The sequence below is a fragment of the Diabrotica virgifera genome, chromosome 8, assembly GCF_917563875.1.
Source record: "Diabrotica virgifera virgifera chromosome 8, PGI_DIABVI_V3a".
NCBI classification, from domain to species: Eukaryota; Metazoa; Arthropoda; class Insecta; order Coleoptera; family Chrysomelidae; genus Diabrotica; species Diabrotica virgifera.
The window spans coordinates 187,707,054-187,724,798 of NC_065450.1; the positions used below are offsets into that span (position 1 = coordinate 187,707,054).

General features: G+C 32.8%; 1 protein-coding gene across 5 annotated transcripts in view; it reads left to right on the plus strand.

Annotated features, from left to right (window-relative positions):
- Window positions 1–17,745, plus strand: part of LOC126889419 (probable phospholipid-transporting ATPase IM) — a 534,973-nt gene that overhangs the window by 435,221 nt on the left and 82,007 nt on the right. For all 5 annotated transcript variants that reach the window (XM_050657714.1, XM_050657713.1, XM_050657712.1 and 2 more), the window contains 3 exons: window positions 1,094–1,299; window positions 14,615–14,945; window positions 17,388–17,715. In XM_050657714.1, coding sequence (XP_050513671.1) covers window positions 1,094–1,299; window positions 14,615–14,945; window positions 17,388–17,715 — 865 coding nt within the window. The remainder of the gene's footprint in view (window positions 1–1,093; window positions 1,300–14,614; window positions 14,946–17,387; window positions 17,716–17,745) is intronic.

Sequence of the window (17,745 nt, forward strand, 5' to 3'; positions counted from 1 at the left end):
TCACATATACATTTTAACATTACCACTTCACAAGTTACTTTGTCTATGTATTATTTATATGACCTGTAAGTTTCATCGGTTCAAAGTGCTTAGTTTTAAAAAAGCTGTAGTTAAAATGGCTTGAACGAGTAAATAATCACGAGTTTAGGCAAATTTTGAACAGCCATAGCATAACCAATTTTTGTCTAACAAGAAAACAAAAAATCAAAAATATTCAGAAAAGAAAAACGTACATTTTATTACTCTTTGAGATTTTTGGTATTCCTAATTGTTTTTAAGTTGTTAATTCCATAAACAATTACGATTTTTTTCAAAATTAAAAAAAAATGTTTTATTTTAAACCCAATTTTTTTCAAAACTGAGTACTTTGAACCAATGAAACTTATAGATAATATAAACAATACATAAGTAAAGTAACTTGTAAAGCGGTAACGATTAATTTTATTTGAGAAGCTAATTAAGGGGTGATTTTCGCCGAAAAGTGCTCCGTTTTTTGGTTATTTCACATTGAAATATTTGATTTGGAATTTGACAAAGAAGAACCTACATTTCATGAGCTGCAACTCTGCTTCTACTGGGTCTGCAGATCTCACGCATACACCATTTTTTTCAATTTTTTATAAGCTATATTTTTACTAAGAATATTTTTTTCGCTAAAATACCTACTTTTTGAGTTATCTCCGAAAAACCGTCCAAAAACATTTTTTTTTTTTGGTTAAAAATGAACACATTCACTCGCAAATAACTCGAAAAGTATTGACTTGGTAAAAAAACTCTATAGAACAAAAGTTACTTAGAATTAGTCATTTTATCCAATTCCGGACTTATTTTGAACGTATATTTTTTCACCCCCAAGAAAAAAATTTTACCTCGTATTTTCCAATTTTTGTAAAATGGAGGGGATGTAGAATTGTAAACTTTTTCTTATATAATAATAGATAATTTCAACTACCTATTGCCAAATTTTCATCCTTCCTTTATTTTTTTGGAGGTTTTCGTAAAATTTTGCGTTCCCTGATCGGGCTAATATTTAAACCTGTATTAAAGATAATAAAACATATCATTAAAATACGCTTTTTTATTTATTTTTCAGCAACGTCACATTTCGGACTCGCATGTCAACAATAGAAAATCTAGGGTGGTCAGGAGAGGACAGTTGGTCAAAGAAAAATGGTCGGCAGTCCAAGTGGGAGATATTATTCGAATGGACAATAATCAGTTCATAGCAGCCGATGTTTTAATTTTAACGTCTAGTGAACCGAATGGATTATGTTACATAGAAACCTCCGAATTAGATGGGTAATTTGTCTTTATTTATTCATTAATTCGTTTAAATGCTAAACAACCTCTTTGGTCACTGGTAAAAGCTTAAATTAGATTATAGTGATTGTTATAGCCAATAATGATGATTTTTGCCTGGTAGTACAAAGTTTTTATTGTCTTTCCAAGATGTGGAGGTTAGCCATTGCCATTCATTAATTTCCAAATCTTCCGCTGCGTTTCGTGATCAATTGTTTGGTTCTATATTATCCCTTGAATCCTTTTCAGAAACCATTTCGTTGTTCCTGTTCTTCGTTCTTTGCAAACGTCATATATAAAATTTATTCAATAAGAGATTCCCTCTATTTCTTTTGCCATGACGTCTCCACGTAATAACTTGTTTGATATCCCGTTCGCATTGATTCCAACCATTCCACCATTTTTCTTATCTGTAGATTACCTACAATCTTCTGGAGTAATATTTTTGTAATCTTGTATTGGTTTAAATACCATTGTTGTGGTGACATAATCGTTTGGCGGTAAACAAGGTGTTTCTTTGTTATGAATTTAACGACTTTGTTATTGTTAGATCCCCTATCGCGGTGCAAAGAATATTCTCGCGAAACTAGGGCAACATCAAGAAAAGTGAAATCTTATAAATATGACAGACTCAGATGATACGTATTCAGAGGGAGGAAAAAGAAAAGCAGGAACTTGGGATGATGTATTCAAAAATTCCAAAAAAACCTATAGATCACCAAAAAAACGGGATGATTCAAACCCAGAAATGCTAGCCCAAATGATGGATTTGCTAAAAGGACTGGCTGAGGATACAAAGGAAATATAAAATCAACAGAAAAAGCAGGCGGAAACCATGAATATGCTAACTGAAGAACTAAAAGAGCTCAAAGGAGAACAAAAGGAGTATAGAAGAGAAATAGGAGAACTAAAACTAGCTAATAAAAAAGCTATTAAAGAGATAAATCAGCTGCAAAACCAATTAAGTAATACGAATATAAGATTACAAAAATTAGAAGGAGAAAAACGAAAAAGAAACATTGTGATTCAAGGACTTCCAATTGACACGGACAATCCCAATATACTAAAGAATAAAGTAGAAAGTTTCATAGACAAAGAAATGGGAGTTAAAGTAAGGGTAAACGATGCAAGAAAGCTGGGAGACACAACATGTCTAGTAGAGTTGGATAATAAATACGAAAAGTCAAAAGTAATGCAGAATAAAATGAAGCTTAACCAGCTAAGGGACAAAATATATGTAAATGATGATCTAACAAAAGACGAAAGGGAAATACAAGCCAAAATTAGAATAATGGCTAGAGAGCAGCGAAACAAAGGAAAAATCACAAAAATAGGGTACCAGAGATTAATAGTAAACAATGAACTATGTAAATGGAACGAGGGCAAGGAGGGCATGGAAAAGCGGGCAATTGGAAAAAATAAAAGAAGACATCTCAAAAAACTAGAATTAGATGCAGACGAAGATGGATCAACAAAGACGACACCGCAGGCAACACGGACACAAAAAAAAGGAAATCAAAAAACAAATTAATAAAATAACAGAAGAAATGGTAAAAGCAGCAACTTGAAATATAAGAGGATCCTATCAGGAAGGAAATCTGAAGCATTTAATAAACGAAGTTAAGAAATGTAAGTTTGATCTAGTAGCTTTACAAGAGACAAAACAATTGGGGCAGGGTAGCCAGGAAATAGACGACTATATATTTTTCAATAGCGGAGGCACTAACAGACTGCTGGGTACAGGTTTTATAATAAGTAAAAAATTGAATGAATTTGTTTCAGACTTTAAAGCAATTTCGGACACGATGTGCACTCTCAGATTAAAAGGTAAATACCAAAAAATAACATTTGTTAATATACATGCACCCTCGGAGGAAAAAGGAATGGATCTGAAAGAGCAATTTTATAGCAAATTAAATGAAGTATGAGGCTATACCCAGGTATGATATGAAAATCATTCTAGGAGACGCTAATGCCAAAATAGGCAGAGAAGAAATATTAATGCCCACTATAGGCAAGCACAGTTTACATCCAGAGACTAACGAAAATGGATATTTCCTGGTAGATTTTGCCAAAGAAAAGGGACTTATAATAAAAAGTACGTACCACCAACGAAAGGACATTTATAAGGGAACATGGAACTCTCCAGACGGCCGTACAGTCAACCAGATCGACCATGTTTTAATTGAGAAAAACGAAGAACACTGCATAACAAAGGTGAGAACATATAGAGGACCTGATATGGACTCAGACCACTATTTGGTCGGAATATGGATGAAACAATTAGTACCAACTCTTCGAAACAAAAAGAGATTAAAATACGAAAGAAACAAACCAATTAGATTACAGACAGAATGTGAGCAAACGTTGTATGGACAAATTATTAACAACAAATTAGAGAGCATAGTGGATGAAAGGAATGTAGAATGCATGTGGGGAACATTAAAAGATGTAATTAAAGAAGCAGCAAATATTTCCAGCACCAATGACAACACAAAGAAAAAACAAAAAGAATGGTTTGATGAAGAATGTGAACAATCATTGGAAGAACGGGCCAAGCTACGATTAAAAATGATAGCTCAAGGAACAAGAGAAGCGCAGGAAAATTACACTAAACAAAGAAATAGAACCAAAAAAATACTACGAGAAAAAAAAGGAAACATTATGAAGCTAAACTGAAAAATATAGAGGAAAGCTACAAAAATAATCAAATAAGGAACCTGTACCAAGGGATAAAAAATGAGAAACGAGGGCACCAACCGAAAACTGTACATTATAAAGACAAAAATGGAGAAATGATTATGGGTGAACCAGAGATATTAGAACGCTGGAAGCAGTACTTTGATGAGCTTCTAAATGGACCTGAAAAGACAGACGATAATAACGAGGAAACAGAGGATCTAGTAAATGAAATACAAAATCAACAGGGTGAAGAGCAGGCTCCGACTATAAGCGAAATTCAGAATATCATCGATAAATTAAAAATGAACAAAAGCCCAGGAAGCGACGTTATAACGGCTGAAATGATTAAATTTGGAGGAAATCAGTTAGTAGAGAAAATCCATAAACTAATTAATAATATATGGGAACAAGAAATACTACCTGAGGAATGGACAGAAGCAATACTGTGTCCTATTCACAAAAAAGGAAATATGGCCGATTGTCAGAATTATCGAGGCATAGCGCTGCTAAACATAACGTATAAAATTATGGCTATGCATATTAAAAACAGATTAACAACGAAGGTTGATAAAAGCATAGAAGAATATCAAAGTGGGTTCAGAAAAGGCAGAAGTACTGTCGATCAGGTCTTCACACTACGAGAAATACAGGCTGAAAGTTACGAATATAATAAAGACACCATGGTTCTTTTCATTGACTTTAAACAGGCTTTCGATCGAGTGAATAGAAGCGAGTTATTCACAGCATTGCAAGACATGGACGTTTCTCCAAAGCTTATTAGAATTATAAAATTAACTATCCAAAGAACAATGAATAAAGTCAAGATAAACAATACTATAACAGAAAGCTTTGAGGTCAAACAAGGAGTGCGGCAGGGTGATCCATTATCGTCTATAATGTTTAGCATATTACTAGAAAAGGTTATACAGGAAGCAAACATTAATAGAACAGGTCTGATCTACCACAAAAAACATCAGTGCTTGGCATTCGCAGACGATTTGGTAATCTTGGCTAGGAGCAAAATAGAACTTATCGAAACAGTCATGAAACTCGAGGAGAGGGCAGCAACCAAAGGATTGTATATAAATGAAGCAAAAACAAAGTATATGGAATGGACAAATAAGCAATTCGTTCGGGGGCAATACATAACAATGACAACAGCGAAGGGAACACAGTATAAATTCGAAGAAGTTGAGAGATTTGAGTACTTAGGAACTGTCTTCACAAGAGATCCTAACTGTGAAGAAGAAATACAAAAGAGAATTATGTCGGGCAACCGCGCTATATTTGCTCTTAATGGGTTGTTAAGAAGTAAAAATATATCACGAAAAGCAAAACTAAGAACTTACAAGACCGTAATAAGGCCGATAGTAACGTATGCTTCTGAAACATGGGTCACAACAAAAAAACATCAAGAGTTGTTATTAGTTTGGGAGAGGAAAATACTGCGCAAAATCTTGGGTGGGAAAAACTTAAATGGACAATGGGTAAGAAGAATAAATAAGGAACTAACTGAGCTCTATCAAGATCCTAACATACTATCAATAATTAAGGCGCAAAGACTTAGATGGTTGGGCCATGTGCAGAGGATGATTCCATCTAGAATTCCCAGAATGGTACTATCTAGTGCGGGCGTGCATGATTTGGACGCTAAATTTAAAATTCGACGCTGAAAAATAAAATTACCTGTTTCTGCATACATGATTTGGACGCTGGGTCTAATTGAAATGTAAATGGAAAGTCAGGTAATAAAATTCTAGAGATTAAGCTTGATAAGGTTTATTTGTCACTTTGAAATAAATACGACATACATTTTACGAAATGGTATCGATCGATACAGTTAGTTTGATACTCATGTATCCTATCTCTAACGAACATAATTTTTTTTCTACTCTTTGGATCTTTAAGTCTATTACTTTCATGGACACTATTAATTTTAATGTAAGTTTCAGTTTTTCCACTTTAACAGTCATGTGGCTCAAGCAATCTACATTTTCTTTCAACGCACTATGTATGATTTTGGACGGCCTTTCGGTCAAATTATCCTTAGCCTTCCTTTTGGCACTGCTACGCACAATCTGTCTATTAAGCGTCTAGATATCACACTCGTGATTATGTTCTAGATTACTTCGGATCACTAACTTTTCTGGCCCTTTCGTGAATATCTTCGCTTTACACGACCGTTTTACGCACCTCCAATACGGTTCTCCCGATTTTAGTACTTTATCTTGAGAAAAAGTAAAACTGTTCACTTTGAGCAAAATTTTACCACGATTACTTACTAACGTTGAAATTTCCATATTCACTATTAGTTTATATTCCTGTCTAATACATGAGTTATTGTAAATAGACACAGGTTTATGGATTACAAACAAATTACCAGTTTGTTTTTTGCGGGAAACGAAAGTAATTAGTTTCGGTAGTACCGTAAATAAATTATCAATATGTCATCAGATGTTACTATACAGAATGTCTCACCGAATAAATCCTATTCAACCTCTTACTCTACATCAGTGGAATTTATACAACCCGTTGGATGTGCATGATTTGGACGCTAAATTTAAAAGACCCAAAGGAGGAAGACCCAACCCTTCGGTCCTAACTTTACTTTCTGGCAGCGTCCAAAACACGGGTACTTTTAAGACCCTCAGGTACTTTAGCGTCGAAAACATGCCCGCCCTCTAGTGCATTGGCAGGGAAAAGACGAAGAGGAAGACCGAGGTCACGATGGAGTAATAGAGTTAAAGAAGATATGAGAAGAATTAACGTAAGGAACTGGGAAAGAAAAGCGACTGACAAAAGGGAGTGGAAAAGAATAGTACATCAAGCCATAGGCCTACTAGGCTCGTAGTGGTTACATATTATTATATTATTGTTAGATGGAAGTATTTTTTAGAATACAGTTTTTTAATTGAACAATATTAAGGCAGAAACGCATTACAGAGTCGCGAACGCGACTCGTCGCGAACAAGACAGAAGCCGACTTAAGATTCTCATTAAATATTGAATCAAGTCCTCGTCCCGTGCGAGACTTCCAAAGGCGTTCATGAAGATTAAAAACAATGTAAAGAATCTGGTGGACTATCTTATGGCAGATAAATTAAACTTTGTGGTGTGGACTGTACAATATTTGTATGTGAATAAAATACAACAAATTTATAACTATTACAAAAGTGACAATTCTAAAATTAATTCTGACGTGGAGTCTTTTCTTTTTTTTTTGTAATCGATGTATTACTTTGTTGCTATAGTAACTTCATATCGCCACCTTTAGATGTTCGAATACAAAGCACAGGGATGTAACAGGCGCTATGCTTTTTCTCATAATAGACGGAGAGCTAGAGGCGAGAAATCATCGTCATAAGTAATATGGAGTATGGCATGTGAAATGTGTCTATTGTATATTGATAACTATGACCCCTTTCAGGCTGACACCTCAGTGGATACAGGAAGTAGCAATAAGGGATGAAAGGGGAAAGTTGGTGCAGTCATTAAATGTTTTCACCTTCTATTTTGTTAAACCTCCATCGATTTGCATGAAAATTGGTGAGTAGTTAGAGCATAACTCAAGAAACAAAACTGATACGGTGCCAACGTGCGCTTTTACCCTGGGGGTGGATGCCACCCCTTCTCGGGGGTGAAAACTATTTTATTAAAAATAACCCCGCTAATCGATAGAGGGACAAATTTTAAGCAAAATTTGTTACTTCTAATTATTAAAATAAATCAATACTTTTTGAGTTATTAAAGATCAAAGATTTGAATTTTTCGTGAAATAAATGCATGATGTAAAGCGGTTTTTCGTGAATAATTCAAAAACTGTAAGTTTTATCAAATTAGTTATGATTACCAAAATTGAAGATAATAAAAAATAAAAGAGATTTGTTATTCGAAAAACCTTTGAGAATTAATAAAAAGTGAGTTATAGGTGATGGAATATATATTTTTTTCGGCTAGTACCCAAATCTAAGTATTCAAGCTCAAATAACGGGAAACGGTGCATTTTATAAAATATATTTACTGAACACTTGTCAAAGTACTCAAGAATACCTATCAAGTGAGCTCCAGATGAAGTTTATAACATCAAAGCTAAGCAAGTGATGATGAAAATAAGAGAACCCTTTCGAGTTTTTAGGAAAAAGTGAAAATTAAAACGTACGCTATTTATATATTTATTTTCAAAAATTTGTTAACAGAATAATTTTAAAGGAATTTCGGGAATGAAGTTAGGATTATAATTTATTATCAAGTTCGCTTTATTACAATTTAAATATAACAAGTTAAAAATGCGAGCATTATTATAACGAAAACTTTGTTTTTTATGTATTTAAATTCCTAATATGGAAAATTGTTATTATGAAAAGTTGTTTAGAATTAAAAATTATGTTTAATGTGTAATTATATCCTACTATTTAAATATTGTGAGCTATAAAGGCACTTTACTGAGCGAATTTCTTGAGCGAAATTCATATTTTTTACACATTGACTAAAATCGATACAATTTTATATAATCTTATGTTTATGATTGCATCTTGGATTTTAGACCGTGCAGATCTTTTTATGAAGAATAATTTTTGTTCGTAAAACTAATAATAAAAGAGTTATAAATGAAAATGATGATTGGTAGGTATCTCTAATTTGAGAAAAAAATTAAATATTTTCTTTTTATTAGAAGAATGTAGATATTAGTTACAGTCGGAAAAATGAAAGAATACCCATGAATGATCACATCAATCACTTATTTTGTATTTGCTGTCTTTTTCTATAAATAATAAACGTTTGTTATAGACAAAGACAGCAAATACAAAATAAGTGATTGACGTGATCGTTCATGGGTATTCTTTCATTTTTCCGACTGTACATTATTATAATAATTATTAATTATTTAATTATAATAATAACAACTATTGCATATATTAGAACACAGTTTTTAATTCCAAACAATTTTTCGTAGTAACAATATTTACAACAGTGTGAAAAAAAGTTACTTTAATCTTGAGCGAAATTCATATTTTTTAAAATACCTCCTATAATATAGATAAAATTTGTTATCTGATGATTGAATCGTAGGTTTTAGACGATGCAGAATTTTTATGAATTATAACTGTCCAACTTAAGTAGACACACTGTATATTATACAATATAATATACATAATACATAAATCATTGGGTAGACAGCACCAAAAATTTGTAACCTGCCATTTAACATTACTTACATTAAAATTAATAAGTAATATTTATTTATTTGATATTTCAATTCTTTTACAGTTTATATGTAAGTAATATATTTTTGAAATAATATGTATGTTACTAAAATATTATTTTTATATTATTTCGATATTTAATCGAATTTTTTCTATCGATATAAACTTAGTGGCGGTTCTAACCAGGGGCAGGGGGCAGCTGCCCCCCTTCAGTTTTTACAGTACTTTTGTACTATAATTTTCGTTAAAAAGGCACGTTATCTTGTTTATTCACCGGTTGTGTTCCCTTGCCCCCCACTTTTTTTGGTCTAGAACCGCCCCTGTATAAACTGAATATGTACAGAAACTGAGGGTGTCCAATAATGGGCACATTTGACATAATATTCAAATACATTTTTGCTATATTTTATATAAATGTCTTAAAACAATTTTAAAAACTTATATAAATAATATAATTAAGCTCCAAATTTTTGGAGCCTAAACTTTGAAAAATGTTTGTAGCATAATGTTTAATGGTATCAACTTTTCCGGGAGCTCATTTGATACATATTTCTAAGTACTTTGACAAGTGTTCAGTAAATATATTTTATAAAATGCACCGTTTTTCCCGTTATTTGAGCTTGAATACATAGATTTGGGTACTAGCCGAAAAAAAAAATATACGTTCCATCACCTTATAAGTCACTTTTTATTAATTCTCAAAGGTTTTTCGAATAAGAAATCTCTTTTATTTTTTATTATCTTCAATTTTGGTAATCATAACTATTTTGATAAAACTTACAGTTTTTTAATTATTTACGAAAAACCGCTTTACATCATGCATTTATTTCACGAAAAATTCAAATCTTTGATCTTTAATAACTCAAAAAGTATTGATTTATTTTAATAATTAGAGGTAATAAATTTTGCTTAAAATTTGTCCCTCTATCGATTAGTGGGGTTATTTTTAATAAAATAGTTTTCACCTCTGAGAAGGGGTGGCTTCCACCCCCAGGGTAAAAGCGCACGTTGGCACCATATCAGTTTTATTTGTTGAGGTATGCTCTAACTACTCACCAATTTTCATGTAAATCGATGGAGGTTTAACAAAATAGGAGGTGAAGACCTTTAATGACTGCGTTAACTTTCCCCTTTCATCCCTTATTGCTACTCCCTGTATCCACTGAGGTGTCAGCCTGAAAGGGGTCATAATTATCAACATACAATAGACACATTTCACATGCCAAACTCCATATTACTTATAACGATAATTTCTCGCCTCTAGCTCTTAGACTATAAGGATCTTTCAGTGCGTCACAGTTTTTCGATTTCTTTCTAACGCGTTAAATTACATGTGACAGAAAAAAACGCACGTCGGTGATTACATTTCGTCGGTAACATTTATAACATTTATTCTAGTTGTCAATAGATGGCGCTATAATCGAAATAAAAATTATTTTCGAAATATATAATATATCTACGAATATAATCTGTATAATTTATAAGACTATACAAATCAAAGAAAATACTATTCTATAGATGCAATAAACAGAATTGATTTGTTTTTATGCCAAATTGCAAATAAAATTTGACAACTGTCAGATTTAACTAAAATGTCATGTCACTAAAATGTATATTATCACGGACTTACCTTTTTTTCTATCATTTGTGACGCACTGAAAAATGCTCATGAAAAGAAGCATATATTGCCGCATTGCACTATTTTTCTTGGTAATGTCTATTTGGTATAAATGTTCTAACAGAATCTGAGCTAGACTAGTCCGCGACGACTCGAGTCGCGTAATAATTTCTGTAGTCTTATGTAGTATGTACGTAGTTGTATGTTTTTACATTTAATTTTTTTGCTATAGTTACTACAAAGGTGTACTTTAACCAGCTTTGGGGGATTTTCCAGTTACGTATATGTTGTTAAATGTAATTTTTATCCATTTTATTCCCTGTTCATCCATAAGTTTCAAGAATTCTCCACAAAACTTGTCAGGTCCTACTCTAAAGCTTTACCATCTTTCGTTTGTCTAATATCTGACGGGACCTTTCTGGTATTCTGCCTTTCATCTGCAAAAGTTACTTCCACGTATTTCTGCTTAGTATCTAGTCCCTCTTCCACACTTAATAGTGGTTTGCTTAGTTGTCTGCCAAACACCCAACTCTTCTAGTCTAGTATAAGCCTACATAGTCCAGGAACCAAAGCTTTTCACCTCGCAATTTTTACAGAATGGATCAATTTGCTTGAAAATTTGAGAATAAGTAGTGGATAGTCCATGGATCAAAATCTATATGATGCCGAAAGGCGCTTTTACCATGGGGGTGTTGCCACCCCATCTCGGGGGTGGAAATTTTTTATTATATTTTGACCGCAAAAGTTAATAAAAACATTCATTCTAAGCAAAAAATGTACTATACATTTTTTTATAAAAGTAATAGCTTTTGATTTATTCGCTATCGAGTATATTTTATAGTTAGTTTTATTCAATGTTTTTATATTTTACTCATTTACGATTCACTCAATTTTTGCCGTATAACAAATTTTATCAAACCAGGTTCTTGGGAATCAAATTACCTACAATTTCATATTTAAACATTTTTTCATATCTCTGATGCTAATCTTTCTATTCTGAAGAAAATGGCATTTTTTACCAAATTGCAAACATTCGTTATTCGCTTTAAAGTTCAGTTTTTTAAAAACTAATCATTCTAAGCCAGTCAAACTTCTAGAATATATTAATAATACGTAAATAAAAAAGAATGAATAAGGCCACTGACTACAAACACCGCTAACTTACATTATTATGCTTCCAATTAGATTTCTTCTGTTTTTTTTTAATATTGAATTTTTAACCGTAACTTTTTTATTTTTTGTCTTAGAAAGTTTGGTAAAAGAGAATTTTGTAGGTTTTTACAAGGTCTATAAGCCTAGTAATATTAAATCTTTTAAAATCCTCAATCTGAAAAAGAGGTGACTTTGAAAGGGTTGGTAAAGGTGGTTCTTGCATGTTATCACAAGTTTTAATTGTCAATAGCTCACTAAATTTTTGCTGTAAAAAAATTTTTGTAAACCAAGTTCTTGGAAATTAAATAAGCTACAATTTCATATTTAAATATTTTTCGTATCTCTGATGCTAATCTTCCTATTCTGAAGAAAAAGGCATTTTTTACCAAACTACAAAAACTCGTTATTCGCTTTTAACTCAATTTTTTTTTAAAACTAATCATTCTAAGCCGATCAGACTTCTAGAACATATTAACAATACATAAATCAAAAAAACCAAATCAGGCCAATGACAAATTTTAGTTAGGGTGGTGATTAGGAGGTTGTTTACGATCACTTTTTGCTGAAAAAAATAAGGACTGACATTCTTTGCATTATAAGTCACTTAATTTTTTTAGCTAGAGATTTTTTTTTATTTCTGGAGAAACATATTTTTAAATACTTTAAATTAGTTTCAACAAGTTATCCTCGAAAAATGCATAGTTTTCCCGTCCTTTGACTTTGAAACTACAATATTTAGCATTTGACAAAGAAGAGCCAACATAATATAATAAAGTATAGCTCGATTACTATTGGTCTTAAAAAACGGTTTTGTTTAATTTTTCAAAAGGTACATTTTTGTTAAGTAAAGTTGTTAAAACGAAAACTGAGTTATTAGCAAAAAACTGATTAAAAACATTGATTTTTTTGATATAAAACTAACACTTTCGATAGCGAATAAATCGAAAACTATAATTTTATCAAAAAATGTATAGAACGTTTTATAATGAATGTTTTTACCAACTCTTGTGGTCAAAATATAATAAAATTTCCACCCCGAGATGGGGTGGCAACTATCCCCATGGTAAAAGCGCCTTTTGGCATCATATTGATTTTGATCCTTGGACTATCCACTACTTATTCTCAAATTTTCAAGCAAATCAATCCATTCTGTAAAAATTGCGAAGTTTTGTCCTATTTTAAGCTTCATTACTTGGACTAACAGCTTCTTTGATGTTTTTGTGCGTATTGAATGAATCGTGTTTATATTGCGATAGCTGTATTTCCGCACATTGTTCTTAGCCGTATATCCTTAGCCTTTCTGGTTGCTTTTTTGATGTCTTTGTCTATCCTTTGGTATAGTTTTGCGTCCTGATCTTTGAATTTCGCCTCTCTACCATCATATACACAACCGAACTTATATGGAATCACTATGTATTTCAAACTAATATTTATTTAGGTAAAGGCAGTCTACTTAATGTGATAAGATATGCAGACGATACAGTAATTCTGTCAGATAATATTGAAGGTCTCCAAATTCTGCTTGATCGTATTCACGAGGTAGGAGAGGAAATGGGCATTAAAATAAACTCAAACAAAACCAAATTTTTAGTGTTTAGTCGTGACCCACATCCCGATGCAAAGCTTCAATTAAACGGAGTCCAAGTTGAGAAAGTTCACAAAATGACATATTTGGGAACTGTGATAACGGACCAACTAGATCCAGACATAGAAATAAAACGTAGAATAGCTATGACTAAAACTACTTTTATGAAAATGAAGTCATTTCTTTGCAATAATCATCTCAGTTTAGAACTAAGACAAATAATGGTCAAGTGCTATGTTTGGTCCGTACTTTTGTATAGTGCAGAAGTGTGGACGCTAAAAGTATCGATCATGAACAGAATTGAAGCATTGGAAATGTGGATTCATATCCATATTGGACAGCAAGAAAAACTAATGAAGAAGTACTAAGGGGGGTCAACAAACATTGAGAACTGCTATATATTGTTAAACATCGAAAAATGTCTTATCTGGGACGTATTATAGTTAAAGTGAGGGGAAGTCGATATAATAAATATTACAACTGATCCTTAAAGGCAAAATAGAGGGCCGTAGAGGTGTAGGAAGAAAACAAGTTTCTTGGTTAAAAAACATTCGTGAATGGACTCAGATATCAAATGCAGGACAATTATTCCATATTGCAGAAGATCGAGAAGCCTTCGCAATGGTGATCGCCAAAGTCGGATAATTCTGATATGGCACGTGAAGAAGAAGAAGAAAGGCAGTCAAGATTTAATTACGATTCAGAGACCACTACCATCTGTTTATGTAATTTCTTTGGCAAAAAGTTTATCTAATGCCATCCCCTCTTTGTGAACACACACATCTGTTTATGTAGATTTCAACCTCTTGGTTTCATCAGAACAGTCTGTAGTGTGCTCTAAATCGAAATCAAATATTTCTGCCATGTGTGCCAATTATAATGAAATAATTAACAAATGGACGCAGGAGCGACATCTAATGAAAGATAGGCGAAACCCAGAAGTGGAGTATCTTCGGTTTCGCCTATCTTTTATTAGATGTCGCTACTAATTAACTATTTTTTAGTGTGGTAAGCAAGCATTGTTTAACAAATGATTTTTTTAGTATTCTGTAATTTTATTTTGTGTATTTTTAGGGAGACAAATTTAAAATGCAGACAGTGCCTATTAGAAACCGCAGAGATGGGTCAGAACGATGCCTTATTGGGAGAATTCGACGGAGAAATTCTCTGCGAGATGCCCAACAATCTCCTTAACAAATTCGAAGGAGTGTTAATATGGAAGGGGAAGTCCTATTCTTTGGACAACGACAAAATCATGTTGAGAGGATGCGTGTTGAGGAACACGCAATGGTGCTACGGTGTCGTAATCTTTGCTGGTAAAGACACAAAGCTTATGCAAAATAGCGGGAAGAGTAAATTTAAACGCACGAGCATTGATAGGCTCTTAAATTTTTTAATCATAGGAGTAAGTATTTATTTCCCTCTTATTATTTATGCAATTAAAACCTTTTTGAAAAAATCACATTAGTCCAGTTTAACCAAGATTATATTTTGCTGCTAACTGTTTTATAATAGTCATACTTAACGCGTTTCTACAATAAACTGCATACATTCTATTACAAATAGCATTAAAACTTAGCCCATTCTTGTTAGACAATTTTAAGATCCAAGCATTTGATTGAAAAACGTTGTAATTCCACAACTGAAGGGGGTTAAGAGAAAACCGTGGATGTCACTAAATCGGTGAAATTTAGTTAAATACGTAGTCTTGTACATTTTAACAAATACTATCGCACCATTCCGTCAAATCTGTAGAAAACGATGAATGTTCAGAGATTTTAAGCGTTTTAAATTGACCATGTAGGGAGAAAACGATATTTGTCCACGCGTAATTGGGTGAAAACAATCATTGTCACCCAAGCACTGCGCGCCGCGTGTATATTTTTCGGCATATCTATTGTGATGGCTCTGGCGGACAAAATAAAAACTAGACCGTTATAAGATTTATTCACTACATGATAACTGTTGTTAAACGTTTGCGGTCCATTGTCATAACTTATCCTGTGAGAGGGCATTCCTACTTGGAATGCGACAAAATATGGGACTGATCAACCTCAAAAATAGAAGGGAAATGCCTTCAGATTGGGAAGAAAATATATTCAATTTTCGCATAAAACCATTACCATTGTCTGTCATCTCAGTAACTCAAGATCTTGTTAAAGATGGACCAAATTTTTTACCAATACATATCTGAAGAAATGCCCTTTCGCAATGCAAAAATAGAAGTAAATATTGTGCATCAGTTCTAACCCCCTCACTATCTTGCATCGAGATGCATAGGCTTGAAGATCCAATTTGTTCTTCCGCTCAATCAAAAAAATCTAAAAGTCTTAAAGAATCGGAGTTCCATTTGTCTAACCAGTCGTATTTCAACTGTAATCCTATAACTAATGAAAAATATAAAGGTATAGTAAGTTCTGCGAGTCTCGAGATGCAAAAGAGAGTATGTTTCAGTTCCAAGAAAAGAAGCCATGTAAACAAAAAATGAGTGGCAAAAATAAGGCAACACATGATCTAACCGTGAAAAGCAATTCTACGGACTTGAAGCAAAAGATAGGTAAATAAAAAAATAAAAGAAAAAAATGGGGATCAACCAACACCAGGCCCTTCAGTAATAGAGTCTGTAAGAAGATATAACACAACTAAAGGAAACAGAAAATCAAGTAAAAGCTGAAATATTTTATTGCTAAAACCAATTTTTTAACTATAATGTTTTATTCTGTTAAAATGAAAAGCAGAGAACAAAAAAAAAACAAATCAGAAACAAAAACAAAGCAGGAATAATACTGTGACTAAACGCCTGCACTTGGTGACATACATTGTTTTCTTCGTTAAAAGGTGGACATTACGCCACTAATTTTTTATTTTTTTAAAAACAATTTGACTTTTGTTCTTTGTTTACATTAGTTAACATTATCAATAAATTTTTCTATCATTATGTCCATCTTTTGTCGTAAATAGTCTTATAATTTTAAAATTCGTTTTTCTTAACATCATCATTGTTGATGACATCCATGATTTTCTCCCGACACCCTTCAACTTTGAATTTTTCACAGAATATTGACGCGCATGTTTTTTGTCATCCAACTTAGAATCCGGCTCGAAGGACCAATGTATAATTCTGATGCTATGTCCAGACTTCCCGTTCGACGATGCATGTGAAATAATACGTGGTCGAATGTTGTGCAGTAAATTGTTTAATGGTAGCTAAAAATAGGTACACTTAACGTAACTTCAAAATGAGTAACTTCAATGGGATACATACACAAATGAGTTCAACTTCAATTTATGAGCTCTATACCAAAATTATTGGTATACTATTTTGCAAATGATCTAGAATAATCTAGATTTCTTCTTCTCTAAGTATGGTCTCCCAATCGGAGGTTGGCTATCATCATCATTATCTTTACTCTATCTACCGCTGGTCTGAAGAGTTCTATTGAACTTCTATGGCGCTGAGTCTTATTTTTAACCCATTCGCGGACACGACTGCATATGCAGACCCTTTTAAAATGAAATTACTGTCTGCATAATGCAGTCGTGATCGTGAATGAGTTAATTACATAGAACGTAAAAAAATTAATTTGATCTATTTTAATGTCTATAAAATCGGGAAAATCTCCAAAAACCTCGTCAAAAATTAATTTTTCTGATTTTTTAAGGTGACGCACCTTACGGAAAAATATGAAAAAAATTAGAAATACAGTTTTTGATAAAATGCACAAAATTAGACCTGCAGCCATCTCAAAAAAAACGTTTACGCTTTTTAAAAAATTAAAAAGAATTATTAATTAAATGAATAAAATTTATATAATTATAATTCCTTATGATGTTTTTTACTTTTCAGATAGTATTTTTTTTATTGTCCATGTGCCTTTTCTGTATGGTGGCGTGTGGTATATGGGAGTCCCTCGTTGGCCAGTACTTCCAGACATACCTCCCATGGGACACGCTGGTGCCTACGGAACCTCTAGGTGGCGCCACCATCATAGCCCTATTGGTGTTTTTCTCCTACGCTATCGTCCTAAATACGGTGGTGCCAATATCTTTGTATGTTTCCGTCGAAGTCATCAGATTCGTGCAAAGTTTTTTAATTAATTGGGATGAACAGATGTACTATGAAAAGACGGGGACACATGCCAAAGCTAGGACTACAACACTTAACGAAGAATTAGGTAAGAATTTTGTGCATTGTCACAACTTAA